At 46.3% G+C, this 10,089-nt stretch overlaps 1 protein-coding gene across 3 annotated transcripts; it reads right to left on the bottom strand.

Moving 5' to 3' along the window:
* Nucleotides 1-1,424: 1,424 nt before the first annotated feature.
* TBRG1 (transforming growth factor beta regulator 1) lies at nucleotides 1,425-10,089 on the bottom strand. 3 transcript variants are annotated; one of them, XM_069947452.1, is made up of 10 exons: nucleotides 9,895-10,089; nucleotides 9,402-9,538; nucleotides 7,992-8,062; nucleotides 5,697-5,905; nucleotides 4,932-5,071; nucleotides 4,587-4,733; nucleotides 3,938-4,035; nucleotides 2,271-2,381; nucleotides 2,045-2,187; nucleotides 1,425-1,752 (listed from the first exon to the last, which is right to left on the bottom strand). In XM_069947452.1, the coding sequence occupies exons 2-10, from the start codon at nucleotides 9,528-9,530 to the stop codon at nucleotides 1,601-1,603; spliced, it is 1,200 nt and encodes a 399-aa protein (XP_069803553.1). In that variant the 5' UTR covers nucleotides 9,531-9,538; nucleotides 9,895-10,089; the 3' UTR covers nucleotides 1,425-1,600. The 3 variants fall into 3 exon arrangements, with proteins under 3 accessions (XP_069803553.1, XP_069803551.1, XP_069803552.1); XM_069947450.1 differs by having other exon boundaries at nucleotides 9,908-10,088; XM_069947451.1 differs by lacking the exon at nucleotides 9,895-10,089 and adding an exon at nucleotides 9,647-9,714.

The raw sequence follows: 10,089 nt of genomic DNA, 5'->3' as shown, positions 1-10,089 counted from the left end.
TGTTTTGATAGAGATAAACCGCAGAGAGAGCTCTCTGGCTGCAGCTTACCACTTCCCTCCCCATAGACAAGACAGGCCGTGCTGAACGATTCTGTGTGTGGGGACACGGGTGTCAGGGATAACTGATGGTCTGATGATTGGCTCTTAATAACTGATGACCGAACAATTAAAGGGTGCTTTCACACGTACCGGATCCTCAGCAGGTTTGCAGCGAAAACCGCTGCTGATCCATGTAGTGTCAAAGTCTATGGGTTACATATCCACAGCGGAATTTTCATTCCGCTGCAGATATATAACCCGGCCCCTTTAACCCCCACCACCCACAGCCCCCGGGCCGGAGCATACATAACCTGCTCCAGGATCCTGTTTGCTTCGGGGCCTCCCGGCATCTCCTGGCGGTCAGCCAATCAGTGCACTGCCCCGCCGCAGCGCACTGATTGGCTGACCACTGGGAGATGCTGGGAGGCTTTGAAGCATGCAGGAGCCTGGAGCAGGTGATGTATGCTCCAGGGCTGCCCCCGGCCCGGAGCATACATTACCTGCTTGGCGCTGCGGCTGTGTGAAGCTCCTGGCTCCCCCCGCTCCTCATCAGCCAATCAGTGCATGGCAGCACTGATTGGCTGATGAGGAGCAAGGGGAGCCAGGAGCCTCACAGCCACGCGTCGAGCAGGTAATGTATGCTCCGGGCCGGGGCTGCTGGCGGTCAAGGGTTAAAGGGGCCAGGTTACATATCCGCAGCGGAATGAAACTCGCAGCATAAAATCCGCTGTGGATCCGGTACGTGTGAAGGCACCCTTAAAGCAAATGTACCATCAGGTACATTTGCCTTAAGTATTGCACAGCTCCAGTGCCGCAGTCCCTTTTTTTTTTTTTTACTTAACTGCAGCCGATTCCAGCAGACGGCGCCGGTCTATTACAGAGTACCGGCACAGGCTGGAGCATTGGAGGTGGGCCTACCCGCCCCTGGTGTGATGAAACCCCCTCCCCTCTATGATGCGGCATTCACTTTAAGGCTAGGTCACAATAGGTTTGAAGGGGTTGATACAGTCCACAGCGCTTAAACTTTTTTCTCCCCCTCCCTTCCAAAGTGTGGAATCGAAGGAAGGGAGCACCAGAAAGCAGAAGGCTTCAGATGGCTTCTGCCCGCTGGACAACCCCTTTAAATGTGGTCGAGTCTGAAAGCAAGGGTCTAATTTTTCTGCAGCGCCAGCACAGGAGAAATGAAGTATTGCACAATTCTCACTCGGCTGTCCATGTAATGCACACAAATTCAGGGTTATCACAGGAGTTGTGGGTTGGCAACAGCTGGAAAGCCACAGGTTGAGGCATGGGATGCACCAAAGGCTGTCAAGGGGATGCTGGGAGTCATAATCCCTGGAAAAGCACAGATTGGAGAACACTGCTGCAGATCACTGTCACATAAGGAGCAAAGATGCTCAGTAAATTACGGTTTTCTTCATCTTTGGATTCTCCGTATTGTAAATAAAAAAAAAAAAAAACAGGATACAGTGACCCAACACAGCTCTATGTAGAATAGGGATGAGCAGCGTCTACATTGTGTCTACACATTTACAATAAATACAACATACATTTATGGTGGTCATTCTGGGGACCCCGGTGGGCTGTACTGGTTAGTGGATGAAGACTTTAGGCGCTGGATGTCTCTGGAGAGCCGAGATGAGGAAAAGAACATCTCCTGATAGGTGGAGATATAATCATGTGCGGCATGAATGTCCGGCAGGTCTAACGTCCCTGGTGTAAAACACAAAACAAGGCAAACATTAGAAATATACTAGATAGACTCGGTTTTAGTAGATCACTTCAACCTGCATGGAAAGAAGAGAAGCTGCAGATATCATGAACATCTTATTACGCTACAGCATCGTTATAAAGAGAAGTGGCTGATACCAGAGACATATTTGCCACATGTGAATATACCCCGAACATTGCATGTGAATGGGGCATTATTGTTCTACATAGAATTAGCGTATAGGCAAAATGAGGAAGTCGTAAAGAAAGTGTGATCATGGATACCAGCCATTACCTGTCAGGACATTGTCTGCTTTCATGTCGGTGAAGGAATGTCTCTGGTAGGCCTCAAAGTTTATGGCCGGGCTGTTTTCTGACAGCTCCTGGGGCATCGGCCCATCTCCAGGCTTCCACACTTCAAACCTTACCCACTCATAGCTAGAATATAGAAGGAGGAGGTTACAGGCGGGACTGTGCGGATCTAGATACTATAGCTTTTATGTGGATGTTACAGGCCTCACCTGCCACATTTCCGAGCCCCTGGACAGCTCTGTATGAGGTTCTGAATTGTGGGGTGCGTGAACCCAAAGAAGTATTCACCTACATTCTCCTGAACTGTGATCATCTGTCCACTGAGGGGGAAAAAGACATGAGTGATAAGTGCATGCTGCTTTGGATGTAACTGGAGTATAGGATGTAATATAGACCTAGGATGAGCGGATGTTAGGGTATGTTCATATCATGTCACCCTCAGCAGCATTTACATGTGCATAATACAGATGCCATACTATGAACACAAGTCCTTGCCAACTGCAGGTCTAATAGCTCACACTGGCAGCATCACAGGTCAAGGAAATAATGTGGGTCTCTAAGCAGCCAAGCCGGGACTTGCATCTATAATACAGGAGCAAAAGGGCATCTGTATTGTGCACATGCGACCTTATCCTCCACGCAGCATGAGGTTGACATGATATGATCATACCCTAACATCGTGAATACAGTCCAACCCATATCCTTCAGAAGTCACGAGACAGGAAGTGACTTGGTCTATCAATACATTTTTGCAGCGCACCTCCACAACTTCAAACCAGATCACATCAGAGCTACACAAGATGACTGACCTTCAAGTCTTGTTTTATACTTTGGTCACACCCAGAGCTGCATTTACAATTCTGCTTACTGAAGAATTAGAATGTGCAACCATCAGAACTGTGAATACAGCTTTGGATGTAGTCGCAGTAAAGTAGAGCCTTCTTCCTGGCTCAATCAATCACTTGGACAGGCCTATTAACTTTGACATAGTTGCTGAGAGAGAAGTAAACCATGAGCATGCTGCATTTAAATACCGGGCGGATGAAAAAGTTAAATGCAGCCTTAAAGCGTAACTGTCATTTCAGGGTCATTTTTCTGAAAACATTAAATATCAACAGTTCAAGCGATTTTAAGAAACTCTGTAATAGATTTTATGTACTAAAAGAGTTTCCTTCCGGACTGAAAAAGCAATCTCCCAGCCTCCCCCCTCACATCAGATGAAGCAGGATTTCTGTCTCCATTATGTGGCTATGGAGAGGGGAGGGGCTGTTAGGAGTGACTGAGCACGGAGCAGCCCTGCACAGCACAACACCCTGCAATCTTCTCTCAGTAAGTTCATAGATAAGCACTGACCTTTCTGACACCTGAATTTAGCGGTTTAGGTGCCCAGAGAGTCTACAAACAGCTGACCTTCATGTCACCTCTTCCTGCTCCCTCATCTCCCTCAGCCCCTCCCCCCTTCATAGGCTTACAATGGAGAGAGCAGAACCCGTCTTCACTGGCTTCTCTGTAATGAAGACGTGTTTGCCTGATAATCCACAGATAAGAAGTCAGGGGGGGAGGCTGGGAGATTGCTTCTTGAGTACAGGAGGAGGCTTTTTTGGCTGATAAAACCTATTACAGAGTTTCTTAAAATCGCTTATACTACTGATTTCTGCAATAAAAAAAAAAAAACCATGACAGTTGCTCTTTAAGTCTGGAAAAAATGTGTACAGTCTATAGCATATGGCTGTAGCCATGTTTTCTTGGACTCCCTAGAGCTGCATCCAACTTCTTGAACACCCGGTATTCAAATGTGAGTGATGGGACTTGAGCATGCTTGAGTTGCGCTCATCTCTAATTCAGACCAACCAAAGCAATGTAGGGCTGCACTCACCGTATGGCGCCAATGTTCTTCAGTAGGGCAGCGTGACAGCTGGCTGCGGAGTTTGCAATTATGGAATTCTGAGGATCATCTTCAGGCACGATCTCAAACTGAGACAAGAAGAAACATTATTCAGGTTAAGTTTTTATGAACAGATTTGTGTAGGGTCTAATGAAGCAGATCTGCTTCAAAACTACAGAAACATCTACGAAGCCTTCACCCTTGCTGCACTAAAAGAGGTGAAACCTGCAAAAAAAAAAAAAAAAAAAAAAGAAGAAAAAGTTCACACCACAGGTTCACAAAAATTCTATAGTACATAGATGAGGTCTGTAAAGTTTCGTCCAATCGCCTAGAAATGAATTCTGCTGCAGATGCCGCAGTTTTTACCTGCATGAACCCACATGTAAAAGCTGCAGCATTCTGTCCTGTTCAATTTAAACTTGGAACGGTTTCACATGAGCATAATACAGCTTGCAAGTTCTGGACTTATAAACTGGCCTGAGTAATCAGCATCACAGTGATCTATGGGGATTACCAGTCCAGGTCTGTAGACCCATTGTTTTGGCTGAAACCTGTTACCATAATGCAGATGGATAATGTAATTAGAACTGTGGGTTCTAATCTTTCCCAGCTATAGGCCTTACAGGGCAGGAATAGTTACCTGGGGTCCAGACCAGCCGTCCTTTATCTGACACGTATACAGGCACTTCTGCTCAGGGCTCCTCATACTGACATAAACTCTTGTGCTGCAGAAACCGACCGGATAAATGGCGGTCTTGTCGTGGAAGTTACTGCGATCGGATATTATCTGTAAAAGAAATGGAAGATATCAGAATAAATACATGTAATAAAGTAATTTTTTTATGAAACTGAAAGACAAAAATTCTCTCGAAACAACTACAACTACAACCCCCAGCAGCCTGTGGCCAGAAGGACATACTGGGAGTTGTGCTATCATTTGCCAAGAGCCTTGGATAGCAGGAAATCTCTGGCGATGTCTCCTCACCTCTCCTAGACTGTAGACTGTCAGGCCATCCAATACAATAGGGAACACAGGGCGACCACAGGGGTCTAGGAGGATGGGCTGCACCCATCTGCGTGTCGCTCCTTCACTCACTTTCTTCTTCTTAGACAATTTCTTCATAACTGCAAAAAGAATAGATAAAAACTTCTGCCCTTGCTACAATCCTCACATCATGATACACCTGTCCTGAAATGCTCTGTGCTGCTGGCATTTCTGCCCCTTACAATTTGTAACTCTAAGCCTTCTACAAGATTAGTACAATCCACTCCTGAAATACTCTGTGCTTCTACAATGTCTGGTCCTTCCGCTATGTTTACAAAATCAGTACACCTCTCTTCTGAAATACTCTGTGCTACTGTGTAAATTAAAAGCCATTTAATTGAAATGAACAGATTTAAACACGTCTTGCCTATACCATACATCAGTGTTCCCCAACCTGTGGCTCTTCAAATGTTGCAAAACTAGAAACTCCCATCATATCCTGATGTCCCAAAGGCTCTAAGGGCATGATGGGAACTGTAGTTACTGAATTTCTGCATATAGGAAGTATACCTTCCGAGATGGCAGGGGGTGGATGTAAATCCTGATTATCACCAATACCCGCACACTGATTGGCATATGCACTTACCCCCTCCTGTCTCTAATCATATACTTCCGAGATGTGGAAATACAGGCACCGGAGAGCTATCTTCTGCTCCCCGCACAACCCTTTCAATGTAGCAAGACACAATGGCATTTGCTCCTTGCCTTCCGCTTTGTTCTCTTTTCCCTTTTCTCTGCGCTCTTTCTTTGTCTTTTTCCCGGCCCCGTCCTCCACCGTGCTGGTCAGGCTCATCTCCAGGTTCCCATCGCTCAGTCCGGACATGTCAAAGCCGAGAGATAAGCCGGAGCTGTGGGTGCCGGCCGGGTCGTCCTCACTCAGTGCCTGCAGCTGCAGGAGTCTTTTTAATAAAAACCTGGAATATAATGAACAATAAAAACTAATAGAATTATGGAAACTTCCTTTATTACGGCCTCTGACATGCAGACATGTCTAGCACTTATCCTTGCACAGATTATTCTAAAACCGTCCAATAATCCAGAACTTGATCGTGACCCATACAATATTGTATGGGTCATGATCCAGCCTTATTAAAGGGAACCAATCACATACAAATTGGCCATAAAGATAAGGAAACGTGCTGGTACATCAGCCAGCACGCTTCCTAACCATCCCCCTGTCCCCTCCGTCCCATGAACATTCAGCCCGCAAAGTTAGTTTAATAGTGTCCCGCGCTGTATGCAAATTACCATCTAAGTAGTCAAGGTGGGCGGGCGGCTGGTCAAGTAGTCCCGGTGGGCGGGGGCGTCGTCATGTAGTCACAGGCTCCTGGGCCGCCTCCGGTGCTGTAATCACGCCCCTCCGGGCGTGTTGTAAAGCGGCTCCTGGTGACGTCACTCGGGGGGGCCGGCATTGCACGTCGGCCACGCCGACGTCTTTACTAAGCTGCGCATGCGCAGTGCAGCCTGAGAAGACGCTGCTGTACTGCGCTTGCGCGGCGTAGTACAGCAGCGGCTTCACCCACTGTACTGCGCACGCGCAGCTTAGTAAAGACGTCGGCGCGGCCGACGTGCAATGCCGGCCCCCCCGAGTGACGTCACCAGGAGCCGCTTTACAACACGCCCGGAGGGGCGTGATTACAGCACCGGAGGCGGCCCAGGAGCCTGTGACTACATGACGACGCCCCCGCCCACCGGGACTACTTGACCAGCCGCCCGCCCACCTTGACTACTTAGATGGTAATTTGCATACAGCGCGGGACACTATTAAACTAACTTTGCGGGCTGAATGTTCATGGGACGGAGGGGACAGGGGGATGGTTAGGAAGCGTGCTGGCTGATGTACCAGCACGTTTCCTTATCTTTATGGCCAATTTGTGTGTGATTGGTTCCCTTTAAAGGGGTTATCCAGTGCTACAAAAACATGGCCACTTTCTTCCAGAGACAGCACCGCTCTTGTCTCCAGCTTGGACGGGGTTTTGCGGCTCAGTTCCATTGAAGTGAATAGAGCTTAATTGCAAACCGCACCTGAACTGGAGACAAGAGTCGTGTTGAAAGAAAGTGGCCCTGTTTTTGTAGCACTGGATAACCCCTTTAAATTTTAATAGCTGCAATCAAGAGATTTCCAGATGTTAAACAAAAGTAGTCGTTGCCTAAATCTTCCTACCGACGGATCCATAGAGAATGTATAGAGCGGCGGATCACATGCTGACCCACAACCCTATTCAAAACAAAAAAGATGAGGGCCAATCTGGAGATCGCCAGGGCAGCACGGAGGTCAAACCCCCTGCAGTCTCTTAATCATCCCCTATCCTGTGAGGACATGTCAATTTTAATCGGAAACCCCTTTAACATCCAGGGGCAATTGTTACAATTGTATTTCATCTTTTGGGTCACAAATTCAGACTGAAACATTGTAACAAACTAACACTGTAGGAGACAGACTTGCGCTCTCTTAGGCTATGTTCACACTGAGGAATAGGCAAGCTGAATCCGCAGTAAATTTTCCTCATATTCCACTTGAAATTCTGCCTGTAAAATCTGTACAGAGCAATGTCCGTTGTGTTCAATGGTATTTCCGCTCTGTTGTTCACAGGACGGAATTTACACACAGAACGTTTCGCCGCAGATCCGCATTCCTTACAAAAGATTGACATATCAATTCTTTGGGCAGATTCTGCTAGAGAAATCCCATAGAAATCATTGGGGCCTTGAATTTCCGCTTTCCTCCAGAATTCCGTGGCTTTTCCTCACCAATTCCGCCAGAGCGGAAGAAGAGGAAATTTGAAGCAGAAAACTCCCATCTTCAATTCCCTGCCTATTTCTCAGTGTGAACATACCCTTAGAGGATTGTCTAGACCGGTGCATTGTAACAAACCCTCCACTGTGAACATTTTATTTCTGCTCTTGAGAACCCAGATTGTCTGGCACTTCTGTGCCAGGAACGTGCAGATAACTGAAGGCTTTGGATGACAGGGACTGAACCCTGAGCTACTTAGTTACCTCCTCTCATCCTTCGCTCTTATAAATTTGCTCTCGAGGCGGGCGATCTCATCACACAGAGCTGCATTCTCCTGAAAAGTGCCGAAGAAACGGAAAAAAAAATTATTACAATAGAAGAAAATCCCCCAAAAAATGTTACCCGAAAAATTGTTCCAAAACATAGAATTAAAATTTCTTAGTTCCTAGGAAAGCTGGGTGAAAACTAATATGGCTGCTACTGCCCATAACCTAATACAGCATAGGAGCAGGGATATATCAATCTAATATTATATATATATATATATATATATATATATATATATATATATATATATACACACACACACATACACACACCCTGCAGGAGTATAGTGAAGCTGGGTGATGGCCACTACTGCCCATAAACTAATACAGCACAGGAACAGGGATAGAGATATATATACACACATACATACATACATACATACATACACATACATGCAGATTTACCCTTCAGGGGTGAAGCTAGGTGACCATTGTAATAGCAACTATTGATCCAAACACCAGACAAGGATGCACCAATGCGTATCAAGTCAGATTTGGCCCTCTGTGCTAGTGTATGCCAGGACAATGACATGGTACCTCACATACAGCACTATACAGGACATAGGTTTTTCTCAGATTCAGAATGATAAATGTGTAACCACCCACTAAATCATCATGAGACCCTTCATCATTGCATGTTTTAGTGGATTTGCCATTCAGGAGGGTGGGAAAGCTGGGTGAGAACAAACTTCTTAGTAAAACGATGCTGCTCACTATGCTGCTTTCTTTTGTTAATATATTTCATCTCTCTCTCTAGTTTACTATGAATTGGCACCCAGCTTTCCCAGACTCCTGAACAGCCAAAGCCAGGTTAACAGGAATACATCATCAGCTTCCATACTGATTTATAACCATATAGGTTTGCTGGGTATAAATCAGTAGGGAGGCCGAGATGACGGCCATATTGCTTGCCACCCAGCTTTCCCAGGAACAGAAATAACTTGACCAATGAAGATGATGGAATGGCTCCTGTATTTCTATTTAAGTATATGCAATAACAGTGTGATTGGTGGGGGTCCCAGCACTGTGACCCCTCCATTCTCAGGAGCCTTGGGGGTCCCTGAGGCCGGACACTCACCAATCATGACCTGATGGTATATCTTAGTACAGTGGTCTCACTGGACAGCTGAAGACTATAGGCGTATGATGGGAGTTGTAGTTTTTCATGGGTCGGAGACCACTGACCTAGCGGTGTAACATCGCTTTATACCTTGGCTCTACAGCTGTTGCAAAACTACAATTCCCATCATGCCAGGCCAGGCATAATGGGAATTGTAGTTTTGCAACAGCTGGAGGGCTGACTGTGCCCCATCCCTGGTTTATAGCATAGAAATCCCTCTTACTCACAAAGATCATGGTCTTGGCCGTTCTCCGGAGCCGCAGACACTTGAGCCGGTATTTCTCCTTGTGGTTCCTTTTCTTGCTCTTCATCTTGGCCTCATGATAGGAGGAATGAGAGGAGAACGCCGGATTCATCCCGCCGCCTGGGGAGAGTAAGAAATAAAAGACGTTTATTGTAATCTGATGGACCTCAGGCTCTACGGGGGATGTGGAACTACAACTCCCAGCATGATGCAGTGTAGTGCTTGTACCTGTGTAGACCCCTGTTCCTGTATATTCAGGATAACTAGTTGACAACTGTGGGAGCTGTGATGGCAGTGGTGGTTGTCACCCAGCTTTCCCCACATGCAGATGAATGGGAGGCTCACCATGACACAGTGTGTGTATATATATATATATATATATATATATATATATATATATATATATATATATATATATATATACACACACAAACACACACCACTCTGACTATAACTCATGATATATCATACATCACCATCTATTATTACCCAGGGATGAACGCTGCTCCTGGAGGTATCAGAGATAGAAGGAGAGGCCGCTCTGTACTGAAGTCCCGGCGACTCTATGGTCAGCAGAAAGTCTCATAACGGTGGAGGCTAGAATGTAGTTGCCAGAGGAAGGTGTAGAGGACCTTTGATGACGTCATGACCACGTGACCAGCCACTTGTGA

Source organism: Dendropsophus ebraccatus, chromosome 12 (genome assembly GCF_027789765.1).
Source record: "Dendropsophus ebraccatus isolate aDenEbr1 chromosome 12, aDenEbr1.pat, whole genome shotgun sequence".
Taxonomy (NCBI): Eukaryota; Metazoa; Chordata; class Amphibia; order Anura; family Hylidae; genus Dendropsophus; species Dendropsophus ebraccatus.
This window is presented reverse-complemented; position numbering and strand designations above follow the sequence as displayed.

Bases quoted from the DNA above. Each gene is read 5' to 3' on its own strand.
- TBRG1 (XM_069947452.1), bottom strand. From the start codon at position 9,530: ATGAATCCGGCGTTCTCCTCTCATTCCTCCTATCATGAGGCCAAGATG. The intron at 8,063-9,401 runs GTGAGTAAGAGG...GGCACTTTTCAG, and splicing joins CGGCCAAGACCATGATCTTT to GAGAATGCAGCTCTGTGTGA. The intron at 5,072-5,696 runs GCAAGGAGCAAA...TTCTTTTTGCAG, and splicing joins AAAAGAGAACAAAGCGGAAG to TTATGAAGAAATTGTCTAAG.